The sequence below is a fragment of the Silene latifolia genome, chromosome 2, assembly GCF_048544455.1.
Source record: "Silene latifolia isolate original U9 population chromosome 2, ASM4854445v1, whole genome shotgun sequence".
Taxonomy (NCBI): Eukaryota; Viridiplantae; Streptophyta; class Magnoliopsida; order Caryophyllales; family Caryophyllaceae; genus Silene; species Silene latifolia.
Genome location: NC_133527.1, coordinates 194980717 through 194997448, shown reverse-complemented (window position 1 = coordinate 194997448; position 16732 = coordinate 194980717). Strand labels below are relative to the sequence as shown.

Below are 16732 nucleotides of genomic sequence, written 5' to 3'. Positions count from 1 at the left end.
TGGTCACTTTAGATTTGCAAGAATTCCCATGAGACTGATTCGGGTTAGAACATCAAAATTTCGGATCTATTGCTCAAGCTTTAGCTTTTCAAGGATTGTGTGTTTAACCGAATCAAGTGAAATCATTGCGGATGTCGGGACCGTTGCACAAGGCGAGACTTACCTTAGTAGATGAGAATACACCATCACCTAACAAATAGGTCAACCAGTCGAGTTTGGATCAGATCTGTCCAGGTTAGGTCATTGCGGGTTTGCAAGGATCTTGGTAAGAGTGTAAGACCTAGTCGAGTCAGATCATGTCGAATTTGAGTCAATTCATCGTTTATTATTATCAAGGTCTTTTGGGATAATGGTATGTTTACAACAATCATATCATATTAGGTCGAGTGAACTCGCGTTGGAGATTTTGGTAAGAGTGTAAGACCGAGTCGAGTCAAATCATGTCGGTTTTGAGTCAATTGCTCGTTTATTATTACCAAGGTCTTTTGGGATAATTGTCGGTTTGCAACGGTCATTTCATATTAGGTCGAGTGAACTCAAGTTGGGGTATTGCTAGGGGTGGGCATAATCCGGTCCGGACCGGAAAAATGGACCGGTCCGGACCGGAATCGAGTGGACCGGAACCGGAATTAAAAATTCCGGTCCGTTCTCCGGTCCACCATTTTCCAAGTTTCCGGTTTCCGGTCCGGTCCGAACCGGTTTGGACCGGAATGTCCGAAATTATGGTTATTTTCATTTTTTTTCTTAAAATTGTATTTTTATTCCGGTCCAATGGACCGGAATTTTTGGACCGGAATTTGAAAAAGTGGGTAATTCCGGTCCAACCGGTCCGGTCCGGTCTTGGACCGGAATTTTTCCGGTCCGGTCCCGGACCTGAATTTTTGTAATCCGGTCCGATTCCGGTCCGTGAATTTTGCCGATTCCGGTTCCGGTCCAAACCGGTTCCGGTCCGGTCCGGTCCGGTTTTGGACCGGTGCCCACCCCTAGGTATTGCTATGGTATTCACTTCGGATACAGGTCGAAATACTCGGGTTAGGTTATACGGATCGGGTCATATTTATGAGATATAGATACACCTCCCCTAGTTGAAGCCTCTATTCTTAAAAATAATACATCTACCCCACCTAATATTTTGTCATGCATATTTTATTCCAATTCAAACGCAATAACCCCACCAACTCTTCTGATTTATATATTTAATTGATTTATTTATTGAAAATATAAAACATAAACACCACCCTCTCATAGTCTCATCTCTCTACCAAACAATCCCCCCTCTCTCACTCTAAACCTATCTTCCTCTTTACCAAACCACCATCTCCGGTAGACTTTTCTTTACCATGAAACCAACCAATGGAAAAACTTCCATTCCTTCTTCATATAAACTCTCCGGTGACTTATTCCATGAAACCAACCAAAACCCATATCATCTTCTTCCGTTTTAAGGCACCATCTTGACAAAAGATTCAACCTTTATCATTTTTCTTGTCAAATACCATGTTTTCATATGATTTTGTTTATTTTTATTATTGTTTTTTATTCAAATCCAATCTTTTTACTTGCTAATTCAACCTCTATTTTTGTGATGAATTTTTACTCATTTTTGTAAAGTTTATTCTTCAAAGCCTTATCTTTTTTGTTTTTATTTACTGTTTATAACTTCCATTTCTCAGTGATGATCTTTTGAACTGAGAAATGGAACGGATTGTAATTTTATGAATCTTTACCATTTAACCATCTTCCTTGGTTTTAATCTCACTTTTAACATAGAAATGTCAAGGTTAAGGATTGTTATTTTATAAATCTTTACCTTTTGAAACATCTTCCCAATAATGATGTTCTTTGACTAGGGAATGGGAAGGGTAAGGATAGTTATTTTATGTATCTTTACCATTTAAACATCTTCCCTTGATCTGAGAGATGGTAAGACTAAGGATTGTTATTTTATAAATCCTTACCTCTTGAAACAATTTCCCTTTAATAATGTTGTTTGACTGGGAAATGTTAATCTTTACCTTTGAAACATTTTCCCTAGATTTTATGTTATTTTCAGAATTTTAATTTTATTTTTTTAATCCCTTAAATTAAGAGCAATTAATTTTGCCTTAATTAAGTTGTTTATTCGATGTGGAAAACGGTACAGGCTTTAATTTTAATTATTTTTTTTATTTTTGATATAAACATAAAATAAATAAATAATTTTTAAAAATATTAAATTTTTTCATTCTATTTTATAGAAATTAAAATTAAATTAAATTAAATTAGTCAGCTTTTAATTACTGACTTGGTATATAAGTCAGAAACTAATCCCATCATGGATTTTAGCCAATCAGTGCATTAGGCACGGATTAACAACGTGGCTAATCTGTACCGTTGATTATCAAGTTAATCTAACGATTTAAATGAGTTGGACACGGATCGATCACCCACGATCTTCAAACTTTTCGAAGAAGCACAAAACTCCCGCCCTATATATACCCTCCCCATTTCAACATTTTGAAATCACCCAAACCCCCATATTAAACCCTAAATCCTCTTAATTTCCCAGAATTCCAAATACCTCCCCAAAAATCCAAAAATGGCGTCTTCTTCTGTGGGGTTGTGGGCTTCTCTCAACCGTGAAGAGGTTCCGATTTCACCAAATCGGCGAGCAAATGTCCAGCTCCAAGCCGCCGTTAAACTCTTTCGTCGGGTGGACGATCTTCTTCCAAGGATCAGTAGGTTAAGAGCTCGTGTGTTGGCCACTCGTAATTCGCTCAATGTGCATGCTAGAGATTTCCAGATATACAAGGCGGCATTGCAGAAGGTTAGTGAAGAAGCTGCTGCGCTTACCGGGACACCAGATTTATATCTTGATTGTGTTCGTATTGAAGGCAAACGTGCTGCCCTTTTTCCGCTGTACAAGGCGTCTGCTGAAAATCACGCTTTGCTCAAGCTATCGCTTGAGAATGACGAAGCTGAGCTTAAGATTCTTGAGACTCTTCTTGATCGCGTTCATGAAAATCTTGGTTACTTTATTGAGTCTCTGAAGAAGCATTATGAAGTTTTTGGGCCTATTTCAACTGATTTTGCTGAGGGTGCTGTGTTTTTATGCTGTATCTCTAAGGTGATTAAGGTGGATATTCCACTCTTTTGGTCCCTTCGTAATGAAATAGCTCAAGTGGCAAGGCAGTATGGTCGCGAGCTTGTTATCATCGATGAAGATGCCTTGTAGGTGTTATAATGGAGAATACCACTTTGTTATGATTAGGAGTATTATTATGCGTATTATTATGCTTATTAAGCTTTTTATACGGGTCTAGACGTCTAGTCGAAGAAATTTGGAAATTTGGTATAGGATTGGGATAGTTTATAGTTAATTTCGATTGTTATACAAGAATGTGGAAATTTTGTATGGGATTGGTTAACTTTGGTCAATGTACTTGCAATTTAATATCAATATAAATATTTCCATTCCTGTTGCTGATTTGTTTGTTTAATAAATCGATTTCACATATACTGAGAGTCGTTTGAGGAGAAATATCACCTTTTATAAATTAGGGTTTTGATTTCCGACAAAAATTCCCAAATTCATTACCTCAATTTTTAATTTGCAAGCTGGAATGGGTCTCTCCAGACTCGTCTTCGTAGTTGGCGCCGGTAATTTCAACTACTAATTTCTTCGTAATTTTGAATTTGATTGTAATTAGTGTTAATTGAGTTGTGATTATGTTTTAATTATTCAGGTTATACTGGAACTATTCTAATTACGAACGATAAATTATCCCAAATTCTCGGCGAATTTCAGGTACTATTTTCAAACCCTAATAGCCTAATTGTTTGTCTTTCTTTAGCTGAATTGTAGGTTGACTGTTATTTAATTGTTGAATTTCGTGAGTTGTGGTGATTCTGCTAATTCCGACGCTGATCCGATTGCTGCTCAGGTTAATTTCACTTCGTTTTAGTGTTGGAAATTAATGTTTGGATGAATTTGTTGATGATTTTGATGATCAGGAATTTGGAGTTGTTAATTAGATATTCATTGTTTTAATTGAGAATGATACGGTGGGTTATAGTACACCCTCCTTCTCAATCATTTGTCTAACTTTGATTAAAATACCTTATACAAAAAATGAAAAATCGTAAGCACTTCATTCGGACAGATGGAGTAAAGCTGTATTTTACTTTGCGCAAGCGTGAGACACGACTCTCAAAGTTTCGAATGGTAATCTGTTGTAGAGGCTATCTCAAATGTAGCCTAGTAGATGGTCTTTGGCTATCAGTGACCATGTAGTAGATGGACTAGTTGTTGTTATGATTGAGCTACTTCATAATGAGAAACCTCCGTCCATTCTTTGAAGATAGTTGTAGGTAGTGCAGTAGTTTTCCACATACACTTCTGAAGCAAAAGTGACAGTCAGAAGACTCAGAACGCAAGTATTTTGTTTACTCCACGATGAATGGTCTTATTTTTACAACTTGTTTGGTGCTTGCTTCCCAAGATAATGTTTCAATTACTTCAATAATTGTAAAAAAGCTTAGCAAACATGCAGGTGCGCTAGTTGGCACAAGAAGTTAGGCAATTGGCTAATGGCCGGGAGGCAAATCACAGTGCTTAATGGTAGCTCTAGCCAAACTGGTATATGTTCGCAGTTGGTTTTTATATGTTCTTCGCTTAGCATTTGGCTGCTCCAGTTTACATTAATCTAATCTCTTTATCTTACAGATATGTCATCTCTTATTCTTCTGGCTGCAACACTGGGTGCTTTTGGATATGGATATATGTGGTGGAATGTGAGTTGAAGCTAAATTTTTTCACCAGTTCAGTTATCTTGTTACTCTGAAAAAGGGAAAGACCGCAGACATCTAGGCTCAGATTTTTCTGTTGCTACATTTCAGGGCCTTTCTTTCTCTGTTCTTATTTATGGCACCGAGTGTAGCACGGAAGTTGCTGTAGACAGTTTGAAAGAAAATTTGCGTGTGTCCATGCAGCTGTCGAGGTTGGCTCATCCATTGCTTTTAAACATAATCATTGTATGTTCTCTGATCCTAAATCGTTAATCACTCCTTGGCAATGTTTCCAACCTGAGATGATGTTTGTAGATACTTTTATTATGTCCACCAATGTGATTTATGTTACTATATAACGTCTTGAATGATATTGATAATATTTCTCGTTTCCTTTGGTGCATTTTGGTCTGCAGAAAGCGAAGAAACATTTGTTGCAGAAGGTTCTGAATCTTGGCGAAAAGATAGTTGAGCAGAGAGAGTTGCAAAATCAGACTTTGAATGAGGTGCACCTTGAGCATTTTTACTACTTCTGCTCATTATTTAACTTTGCTTTCAGTTCTTTAATTAATTGAAAATTAGTCGTATTGCGTATTGTTTTTTTCCCTTTAATTAAAAAACTGCCCATTCTTTGGCTATGAAATATGACATAAGTAAAGCAAATAGCAAACCTAATTGCCTGTAGCCCGTCTATTGTAAAGTAGCTGCATCTCAACACAATTTTTAACATGGGTCTTATGAAAATATTACTTCTAGGTTTATTGCAAAACTGCATGTTTCTGTAGTCATATTAGGCTCTCATTTTAACTCCTCTTCCTCCCAAACAGGTTCGCGGTGCACATGTAGACGTTGAGAATGTTCAACATCAGCTTCACTTATTGGCAGGGACGGTTTGCAGATTGGTGAGTGCATTATAAGTCATAACAGCTACCTGTATTCGGCGCTTTCTCTCATGCTCTTGAAGTGTTGTTTTTAACTCGTTTTCTCTTGTCTCTAAGTGTTTACTTGGATGCTACTGCTGCCATGATTAGCTGTATGCTCGATCGTGGAGAACTTCAGGTATTATCTCCAGATCCTAGTTGTTGTGTTTTGTTAGCTGAATTGTAGGTTGATTGTTGTTTAATTGTTGAATTTGGTTGAGTGTAGAATTTCGTGAAGGGATTAGAGAGTGGTGGTTCTGCTAATTCCGACGCTAATCCGATTGCTGCTCAGGTTAATTTCTCGTCGTTTTAGTGTTTGAGATTAATGTTTGGATGGATTTGTTGATCAGGAATTTGGAGTTGTTAATTAGATAGTTATTGTTTTTAATTGAGAATGATACGGCGGGTTCTAGTACACCCTCCTTCTCAATCATTTCTTTAACTTCGATTAAAGTATCTTTTACAAAAAATGAAAAATCGTAAACAATTGACTCGGAAAGATGGAGTACTATTTTACAGTTATTAGAGCTGTATTTTACTTTGGGAGAGCGTGTGACACAACTCTAAAAGTTTCGAATGGGAATCTGCAACTAGAGACGCATAGAACGTGGTTTATATTGTAAAGGCTATCTCAGATGTAGTCTAGTAATGGTTTTTAGCTACCAGTGACAATGTAGTAGACAGACTAGACGTTCTTATGATTGAGCAACTTCAAAATGAGAAAACTATGTCCGCTTTTAGCTACCAGTGACAATGTAGGTAGTGTAATAGTTTTCCACAATTACACTTCTGACGCAAAAGTGACAGTCAAAACGCAAATATCTTGTTTACTCCACGATGAATGTTATTATTTTTAGAGCTTGTTTAGTGCTTGTTTCGCATAATATGTTTCAATTACTTCAATATTTGTAAAAATAGCTTAGCAAATATGCAGGTGCGCTGGTTGGCACAAGAAGTTAGGCAATTGGCTAATACAAGGCAAATCACAGTGCTTAATGGTAGCTCTAGTCAAACTGGTATATGTTCGCAGTTCTTTTTTTATATGTTCTTCGTTTAGCATTTGGCTGCTCTAGTATACATTAATTTAATCTCTTTATCTTACAGATTTGTCATCTCTTATCCTGCCGGCTGCAACACTGGCTGCTTTGGGATATGGGTATATGTGGTGGAATGTAAGTTGAAGCTTAATATTTTCATCAGTTTAGTAATCATGCTTCTCCTAAAACAACCTCTCTATGGGGAGGGGAAAAACCGCATAGCTCAAACCCTTTGTGACAGTGGGATATAATTTTTGTAGTTCAGTGATCTAGTTAATTTTATTTTTACGGAGTTTCACGACAACAGTGCTCAGAATTTTTTGTTGCTAAATTTCAGGGCATTTCTATCTCTGATCTTATGCATGTCGCTAAGGGTAGCATGGCAGCTGCTGTAGACAGTTTAAAAGAAAATTTGCTGAGTGTCCATTCAGCTCTTGAGGTTGGCTTATCCATTGCTTTTGAACATAATTGTTGTATATTCTCTATGCTAAATCCTTAATCACCCTTTGGCAATTTTTCCAACTTAAGATGATGTTTGTAAATACTTTGACTATGTCCATCAATGTGATTTATGTAATTTGTAATGTTTTGAATGATATGGGTAATATTTATCGTTTTCTTTGGTGAATGTTGGTCTGCAGAAAGCAAAGAAATATTTGCTGCAGAGGATTCAGACTCTTGGCGAAAGATAGAAGAGAACATAGAGTTGCAAAAGCTGGCTTTGAATGAGGTGCACCTTGATCATTTTTACTACTTTTGCTCATTGTTTAACTTTGCTTTCAGTTCCTTAATTCATTGAAAGCTTTAGCCAATTTAGTCGTCTTGCCTATTGTTCTTTTTCCCTTTGATTAAAAAACTACCTATTCTTTGGGTCTGGAATGTGATATAAGTAAAGCAAATAGCAAACTAATTGGGTGTTCCCCGTCTATTGCAATGTAGACATGTGGTTGCATACTTGCATCTCAATATAATTTTTAACATGGGTCTTATGAAAGCATTACTTTCTGTTTCCTGCAGAGAGCTATGATTGCAGGGAATGGGTGTAATGTTGTTGTAGTCTGGGCTCTTACTCTTTTTAACTACTCACCCTCTCAAACAGGTTTCCAATGTGAAAGAAGAAATTGGCAAAGTAGGAAATGAGCTTAACTACGTGACAGAGGTGCTTGGCAAATTGGTGAGTGCATCATACCAGATACTTGTTTCTTGATTTTGCTTTTCCGATTGAAGGAAACACTCTCTAGCATAGATATTAGGCGCTTCCTCTCAAACTCTTTAAGTGTTGTTTTTAACTTGTTTTCTCTTTACATGACTCGACAACTCTAAACTACGAAGAGAAACAGGGTTTCTAAACGACCATATGCTGAATTTTCACACTTATTGCCCAGTAATGAGAAGTTTGAGAACTAGTTTTGCGAGAATGGGGATCTTTTCACAATAAACAAATAAATTTCACTTATTTGTAAGACTAGAAATGTTACTAGTAAGTTGTGGGTTAAGGTGCACACTGATAATAGTTAAAATCTTGGGTTTCTATACATGGTACCCTTATGTTTAAAATAATTCAACGTGGTACCCCTTGTTTTTTAAAAACATCGCATGTACCCTGAGCCTATTATTAAAAAAATAAACACTTAAAGAGGAGGATTAGAGCATTTAGAGTATTTTAGGTTTTCATTAAGTTTACGGTTACCATTGATGGTTGTACAAAATGAGGAGTACCAAGTAGAATTAAAAACAAAGACAAAAAAAGGAGGGTATCACGTTGAAAAACCCTAAATATTTTTGGTTTGCCCAGTATACTTTAACTGGTGGTAGTATTGGATACACTACAATAACCACTTTAACGCTGCAAGCGTTTAATGTACAACCAGTGGCAAATCTCGGATTTTAGTTAAAGGTGGGCACAAGATTTTTTTTTTTTCGATACATATCTTCCATTAAAAGAACATTTTTGTTTTTTTGCAATTTTTTAATCATAAACTGATCTTGTATAAAGTGGAAAAATAATTGGTTCATTATAAGTTTTTTCTATAATAAATAATCTTCTACTATGAATTTTCTCGAAATACTTTATAAGTAAATGTCAGCAATGATAAATTTCTTTTGTTAGAAATATAAACATAAAGCAATGTTTATTAGAAATTTAGAACAATAATCACAAGTGCTCTAGTGCTCGACACTAGATAAGTAAGTGGTTACTATCTAGGTTGCACGGACACGGCTCCTTTATAGCCTCCGCGGGTCCGACACGGGTCCGACACGGACACGCCTAGGACACGGCTCAAAACTTGTCCGACACCTCAAAAACCGTGTCGGTGGTTTTATTTTAATTCGTGGCGTGTCGGACACGGTCCAAAACAAGCGGACACTGGCCGTATTTGGTGGACACGGCATTTATGCCTATTCAAAACAGCAAAACCCAATCTTCTGTCTCCCTAGTTCTGTTGACCAGAATGCCGAACTGGCCACCATGACACCACCTGGCCACCTGCGACACCAAAGTCGCCACCACCATCATCGAACCGTACCCCTCCTTTTCGCCTTTTACTGCTTCCCTCTGCTCTCTTTGTCATTGTCTCGGTCGAGCATCACCTGCGTCGTTCCCTGCCGCCGTCATTCTTGCCCTCCTCGGCCGATTGCCGGACCTCCGTCGTGCACCAGCCTCATGTGGTGCCTCATGTGGTTTCCAGGAAACCAATCTGTAAATTGGTTGGGGGTTTTAATCTTAATTTAAGCGATCCCTAAATTGATTTGGGGTTTTTAATTTAATCTTAATTTAGGAGAAGGTTAGCTTTGAATATCTGACGTAAAAGAAAATATGGGGTTGACTGATTGCGTGTGTGATTTTATTACACACATTCGGATTTATTAGATGTGGGTTTGATCATAAGAACTCGTTTTTTTAATCTCTTTAGCATTATAATAAGGGACGTGATAATTGAGACGGTATTTTCATTGGGACTCGTTTTTTTAGCACTACTCGAGAGTTAAGAAGGATATGGTGAGTTGGTGACTTTGATGAAAGCGCGTCGGGCAATGAGGTTTGATAGTGTTGTAAAACTCGAATTTAGATTTGTAATTTTGAACCTTTGATGCTTTTTATTTATAATACTTTGTAGGAGTAGTTTGTAAGATATGTTTGATTTTGACGTATAAGAAATTAATATTGGTTGTCATTTTAGAACTATATGGCCTTTAAATAACCGAAGTATAGATGTTGGTTATAATGTTCTTCAAATTCCCTTTATTTTAATATGTATATTGATTTTTTTTTTTTGCCGTGTCCGTGTCCTAAAATTTTCGAAGTGCCGTGTCGCATGCCCCGTGTCCGTGTCCATGTCCGTGTCCGTTTTCGTGCAACCTAGGTTACTATATCTCTGTGGGGTCTAGGGTTCGAATCATGTTACAAACAATTTTTGTGCCAGTTGCTTTGTAAATCGACAAATAATGATGACCTGTATTTACGCACTTGCGTCATGCGGTAGTAATATAAATGTTGTTTATATTACATGCATCCATTTTTTTTTTGATATTTTCAGTTATGGCCTGTTTCTCTAGTTTTTGCATCTACATTTAACGGCTGTCTTAATCAATTTTTTTGGAACCTATTCTGACATGAGGATAATAATATAATATGATTTGAGTTTGACAGAAAACAGGTAGAGTTGCTTTCTAATGACCTTCGAGGAACAATATCTGATTTTTTGCATGAGAATAATTCTTTGGTGTTTTATATTGGAAGTCTGTTGTTCGCACTCGGTTCTAAGTATCCAACACAACATTAGGTGTCCTACCCATGTCCTTGTTTGGTGTCCAACATGGGTATACGAGGTAATATTGAAGAGTTCGAACAACATGGTTAGGAGTCCAAAACCTTGCATATAAAAAATTATGCATCCTCAAACATGAAACGTGATACACTTACCATATCTTTTCAGCATATTATACTTCATGTTTTTTAGAGCTGGCATGGTGGATAGGTAATGGCGAGGAAGGAATGTATGGGATTTAGAAACTAAGGCAATTAATGGATTCACTGACATCACTTGCCAGTTTGACGGAATTTTATCAAGAGAAAAGAGGACCACGTCATTTTTTTTTTTTTTAGTTGGTTCTGTGTTTCTTTTAAAATTAAATTGGAGAAGGATAATTTTTCTCATTTCCATTCTGGTGCATTTGTTTCAAACTGCACACACGATGAGACAATGTGGCGTCTGATTCATATTTTTAACTCAAATTAAAAAACTGGTAGGACATAAAAGGTATCTTTAAACTTTCATTATTATTTACTTGCATTCTTATCCTCTGCCGTTGTGTTATATACTGACTCTTATTTTTTAACAGAGTAACACTTATGGGTCTCGACTACTTGGTGCAATTTACTGAGGGAAAGTCTACCAAAGCTCCTGCACTCACCGAGTTTGCCCAGGTATGATTTACTTTTATGGACTTCATGATTTCTGATTGCACGTTCTGATTTTTGGCCACATGACGGATTGTCTCACAAGTCACAATCGTAATTTACGAATATGTGTGGATCTTGCTTATACAGATGTTATTTGAAGAATTAGAAACGATAAACACCTAAGAGGGGGAGGGGGTGAATTAGGTGTACCTTTTTAAAATTTTGTTCTTAACTTAGTTGATTGATAACTTAAGTAAAGAACCTTGAAGCACAAACCTTGAAAAACTTAATAGAATGTAAGTTCCCAACGTTTTATGCCACAATATACACAGAACTTGATTAGATATAAGCGAGAAATAGCAAAGTGAAAGAACATAAAAGTAAATGAACAAACAAACGACATTTAAAAAATTGGTTTAGCCTCTACTCCGAGGCCTACGTCCAATCGTTATTTTATTGCTTGTTTAGAAATTTACTCAAACTTACTAAACCCCTTACAATGAAAATAACTCGCCAACCTACTCCGGTTGCACTCAAACTTAAAGCTACTCCGCTTCAAGAGTTTATGGGTTCTATCTCAAGGTGTACAACTTGAATTTCAAGAGTTCACTTAATGAACATGGAGATTACAATTAAAGTTACTCCGCTTCAAGAGTTTATGGGTTCTAACTCATTATATCATGCGGTTTAAATGAAGACTTTAAAATCTGAAAAACGTTTTGCAAATACTTGAAGGACAAGGCTTTAAATTCACAAATGATTTGCAAGGTTTTACAATAAATGCTTTAGAAAGTCTTAAAAAATAAATGAGACTAAGACACTCTATTTATAGTGGATGTGATCATCCAAGTAGTACAACTTAGATAAATAAATCCAATATAAAATAGGTAGCAAGGATGGTAAGTGTTAGGTTGTAGGCTTGGAGCATAAATCTTGAATCAAAATCAGAAAACTCTTCCCAAAACACTAACATGTGACACTTTACCTAAATGGCAAAAAACTTTTCTAACTTTAAAAATTTGACAAGTTCAACTTACTATTTTGGTAAAAGGTAAATGTACAAATCTAGAGGTTTAATCGATGTGATTTGTGACTTAAAATTTCAGATTTGTTTTCAAACTTTGAAGATTCAAATGCTAAGGTTTGAAATTTGTAAAGTTTTAACACTTTAACATTTCGAGTAAAAAGATACTCTAATTTCGTCAGCCTATTTGAGAGAGTGAGGAGTTAAAATCAGAGCCTAAGATGACTACAGAAACATCTGACGATCAATTTAACAATAGCCATAGAATAAGAGCCCAGACTACAACAACATTAAGTTGAACTTGTCAAATTTTTAAAGTTTCAGATAATCAGAGCCTAAGATGACTACAGAAACATCTTAGGCTCTGATTTTAACTCCTCACTCTCTCAAATAGGCTGACGATCTGCGTGAAGATTGTGTGGAATTTCACTGTAAATTTAACTACTTGAAAGAGATGCTTGAGAAACTGGTGAGTGCATCATAACACGTCTACGTACTTGTTTCTTGATTTCACTTTTCTGATGGAAGGAAACACTCTCTAGCATTATTGGTGCTTCCGCTGATGTTCTTGAAGTGTTGTTTTTAACTTTGTTCGCTTTTCTCTTATTTACCAGAATATTGCTGGCTATGATTAGCTGTATTTGTCAGTTGTAGAGGACAGCTCTAACCTGTGAAGAGAACTTGCGCTCGTTTTCACACTAATTGTCCAGTAATGAAAACTAAATTTTGCAAAAATAGGGACCTTTTCACAATAGACCCGAGTCAATAATAGTTGAGTAACAAATATAACTTGTACTTATATTTGTAAGACTAGAAATGTTATTAGTCAGTTGTTGAGGTTAACACTAAATAGTAAAAATATTGGGTTTTTCTACATGGTATCCTTATGTTTATTAAATTCTGTGAGGTATCCCTGGTCTTTTAATGTGGTACCCTAAACCTATTATTAAAAGATAAATATTTAAAAGAGGCGGATTAGAGAATGTGGGGTATTTTAAGAAAGTTTACATTAACTTTAGGGGTACCATTGATGGTTGTACAAAATGAGGAGTTCCAAGTATAATTCAAAAAAACAGGAGGGTATCCATGTAGTAATGTAAATGCTATTTATAATCCAACCTGCTAAACGTCGTCGACATTTTACTAATTATCGTCGACATTTAATGACTTTCCTAATCTACCCCTCACTCTAAACCTTCCATATTTTAACATTTTTTTTTACAAGTACGACATTTCCATCACCACCGCTTTAATTCCGCCACCAAATTCAAGGAATCGACGACAAGTAATCTAAATTCTAAACTAGTTTAATTTATTAAAAATTTGTAATTAGTAGTTTTAAAATAGAATTGTTATTGTTAGAACGGATTAGCGATTATATTACCACGCAAATAATTAATCTAAGTCGGACGAAAACATTATTTTCGTCCGGAAAAAAAAAATTAAAGAAAAAATTTCGGACCAAAATTGGAAAAAAAATTAATGAGGGGCAAAATTGGAAAGATGTGTTAATAGTCGACGATAATTAGTAAAAGTGTCGACGATATTTAACATGACCGTTTGTAATACATGCATCCATTTTTTGATTTTTTCTGTTATGCCTGTTTCTCTAGTTTTTGCATCTACATTTATGGGTTGTCTTAATCATTTTTTTTGGCCCTATTTTGACAGGATGATAATATGATAAGAGTTTAGCATGATAATCATTTTTTTTGGCCCTATTCTGTCTTAAATCATTTTTTTGGCCCTATTCTGACAGGATTGTAGATCGGATGTACTACATCATATTTAATGATTTTTTGAGTTTTTGTGTATTTTTTTCGAGTACTATAAAGTTTATAAATTACATTCTAGTTTTATGATGTCAAAAATCAATTTTTTTTGACCTTATATTTAAATTTTTTGAGTTATAATGTAACTTTTTGATAAATAAATGGCAATTAATGCATTCACTGACATCACTTACCAGTTTGACGGGATTTTATCAAGAGAAAAGAGGGCCACGTATTTTTTTTTTTTAGTTGGTTGTGTGTTTCTTTTCTATAAAATGAAATTGGAGGAGGATAATTTTCTCACGTCCATTTCAGTGTCTTTTTGTTTTAAACTACTTACACGATGACACAATGTGGCATCTGATTCATTTTTTTTACGGATAATTCACGCGGTACCCTTAAAGTTTGTCATTTTGCACGAAATACCCAAATTTTTTATCCGTAAATCTTAAAGAGGTCATAACTCGTGTTGACGTGTTCCAAAAGTGACGAATTTTTTTTCCAAATCGCTTATCTTTTCGAGAACTACAATTTGAAAAAAAAATATGGTGCATTTGGATTCCGCTACTAGGAGTTATTGTGTGTCAAAATTTTTTCGACCAAACAAACTTTGAGTGAGCATATCTCTTGGCCACAAGTTCCAAACTCGTCAAACATTTTTTTCAAATCGTAGTACTCAGAAAGATGATCGATTTGAAAAAAAAAATCTTTACTTTCTGAGTTCGTAAACACGAGTTATGGCCTCATTAAGTTTTCCGGATCAAAAAGTTGGGTATTTTGTGCAAAATGACCAACTTTAGGGGTACCGCGTGAATTATCCGTTTTTTTTAACTCAAACTAATGAAAATGGTAGGACATAAAAGATATCTATAAACTTTCATAATCATTTCGTTGCATTCTTATCCTCTGCATTTATGTTGTATACTGACTCTTATTTTAAACAGTCTCTTACGAATATGGGTGCGGCATACTTGGTGAACTTTGTCGAGGGGGAAGGTCTACCGAAGCTCCTGCACTCACTCAGATTGCCGAGGTATGAGGTACGTGTATGGATAGCATGATGCCTGATTTCACGTTCTAATTTATGGGAACATGACAGATTGTTACATTAGTGTTGTTACACAATTGTTCAACATCTCTCAGGAAGTCAGAAATGCAAGTGCTGGCAGGTCTCGTGGTCTCCTCCCATCAGAAAATCTTGGTCTTCAGGTGACTCATTTGCCGATCAGAATGAGTCTTTTATTTGTTATGTCATATGTTTCTTTTGCATTCGATTGCATTATACCCTAAGACGGTATTGTTCATCTGCCTATCAATGACTTGAGAAAATCACGGATTAGTTTAATTTCCAATTTCCCTCTTTTTGGGAAAAAAACGTGATTTCTGGATTATAACGATGCAGTTTTTGACTTTGTTTCATTGGTTGCTGGGATGAAAACTTCTGTAAATATTTAGGATGGGGGTTAATGTTTTGTATAACATTTTTCTTGCATCCGCAGGCTCTCTTGTCAATTACTGAAGGTAAATTTGATGATGCCCGGCAACCAAAGAACTTTATGAGGTTTGAACTTTCTATAACTCTTTCACTTCATTTCCCGCTCTCCTCCCAATTGTTATATACGCGTAAAGATTAATGATATATCACCAAAGAATAGTGCATCAAATGTCCAAGATCATTCTTATCCTAACACCTAGAAATGTGTGGTATACAAAATTCTATTGTAATAATCATTCTTATCCTAATACTTATTCTTCCATATGTTGTAAACTCATTTATAAATGTGCTTATTCCATGCACTAATGAAAGCAGGGCCTGTATGAAATTCTCAACACCCAAAATTATAACATTATTATTCCTTATGTCTCGACTCTTGAAAGCTTATGTTGAATACCGAATAATGTTAAATTACCCTTTTTTCAAATAAATGCTATCCATTGATCCTTGCAGGTCTACTTCAGCTTTGGCCGCAAAGGTCTAGGGGAGTTGCTCTTCCTAGATACCTTTAGGAGGCTTTTATAGGAGGTTAGAAATGTTGAGAGAAGAAATCCGTTCTTTGTATCATTTGTATGTATTGGAATCTATGAAGCTCTTTAGCTCCTAGACAAGCTTCTTGCATATACTCTTTAGTTAGTCTCTTCGACGATTCTACTGATCTGAATTGTGAAACATAACTAGTGCTATAGAAATTTAAGCAATAATACATTATTAGGGGACGGTAGGTGACTATTATTCCCTTAATGGAGGGACTATTAAACTATCTACCCCTGTCATTTCCATCTCCAACCACCGTTGCTTTCCTCCATTTTTTTTTTTTTTTTTTTTTGTTTATTTGGGCTTTATTACTCAATAATAATCATCCTCATTCCAATTTCCAAGCGAGCTCTTAGAGTAATAGTGGTAGTCTACCCATTTTTCATACCAAATTTAGAAAGAGAGCAATCAAAGTGGACTCTAAATTTTGAAGAAAATAAGACAGAAGACTGTTGGAATGAAGGGAGTATTATCACAAAAATTAATTTCAATTCGGTGTGAATTATTGACCTTTGTACTCCTTGTTTGCCTGCTTATGTTTTTCATGTTGTCATGAATTCATCTTTTTGAGCCACATCAAAATTATGGCTCCTCGTCATTTGCTTTATCGGCCCAATTTACCCTGTAATCATGTTGTCACCTAAATACTCAAAACAAAAACACAAATAATCATTTCATAAGAAAAGGTATTTTTCAAGTAATAAAATTCCGAAACTAGCTAATGTATAACAATTAACTCAATTGGCACATGTAAAATTGTATAATAAGTTAATAA

General features: G+C 35.6%; 3 protein-coding genes across 4 annotated transcripts in view; 2 read left to right on the top strand and 1 right to left on the bottom strand.

The window, feature by feature from the left end:
* The window catches only part of LOC141644183 (uncharacterized), a 114489-nt gene that overhangs the window by 82344 nt on the left and 15413 nt on the right, over positions 1-16732 (bottom strand). The window lies entirely within an intron of this gene.
* Positions 3725-6693, top strand: LOC141644185 (uncharacterized). Its single transcript, XM_074453653.1, has 9 exons — positions 3725-3787; positions 4533-4618; positions 4706-4773; positions 4879-5013; positions 5184-5273; positions 5595-5669; positions 5766-5826; positions 5914-5979; positions 6622-6693. The coding sequence occupies exons 2-7, from the start codon at positions 4570-4572 to the stop codon at positions 5796-5798; spliced, it is 450 nt and encodes a 149-aa protein (XP_074309754.1). The 5' UTR covers positions 3725-3787; positions 4533-4569; the 3' UTR covers positions 5799-5826; positions 5914-5979; positions 6622-6693.
* LOC141644186 (uncharacterized) lies at positions 7433-16209 on the top strand. Of its 2 annotated transcripts, XM_074453654.1 has the most exons (8): positions 7433-7454; positions 7824-7898; positions 11069-11153; positions 12548-12622; positions 14870-14965; positions 15069-15134; positions 15425-15486; positions 15874-16209. In XM_074453654.1, exons 3-8 carry the CDS (start codon positions 11079-11081, stop codon positions 15902-15904), a joined length of 405 nt encoding a protein of 134 aa, XP_074309755.1. In that variant the 5' UTR covers positions 7433-7454; positions 7824-7898; positions 11069-11078; the 3' UTR covers positions 15905-16209. The 2 variants fall into 2 exon arrangements, with proteins under 2 accessions (XP_074309755.1, XP_074309756.1); XM_074453655.1 differs by lacking the exon at positions 12548-12622.

What these genes read in the sequence shown, in the direction of transcription:
- LOC141644185 (XM_074453653.1), top strand. Translation starts at nt 4,570, where the DNA reads ATGGCCGGGAGGCAAATCACAGTGCTTAATGGTAGCTCTAGCCAAACT. An exon ending in TGGTAGCTCTAGCCAAACTG is followed by an intron (nt 4,619 to 4,705) that starts GTATATGTTCGC and finishes TTTATCTTACAG; the next exon opens with ATATGTCATCTCTTATTCTT. An exon ending in TGCTTTTAAACATAATCATT is followed by an intron (nt 5,014 to 5,183) that starts GTATGTTCTCTG and finishes TTTGGTCTGCAG; the next exon opens with AAAGCGAAGAAACATTTGTT.
- LOC141644186 (XM_074453654.1), top strand. Translation starts at nt 11,079, where the DNA reads ATGGGTCTCGACTACTTGGTGCAATTTACTGAGGGAAAGTCTACCAAA. An exon ending in CAGAAAATCTTGGTCTTCAG is followed by an intron (nt 15,135 to 15,424) that starts GTGACTCATTTG and finishes TTGCATCCGCAG; the next exon opens with GCTCTCTTGTCAATTACTGA. An exon ending in CAACCAAAGAACTTTATGAG is followed by an intron (nt 15,487 to 15,873) that starts GTTTGAACTTTC and finishes TGATCCTTGCAG; the next exon opens with GTCTACTTCAGCTTTGGCCG.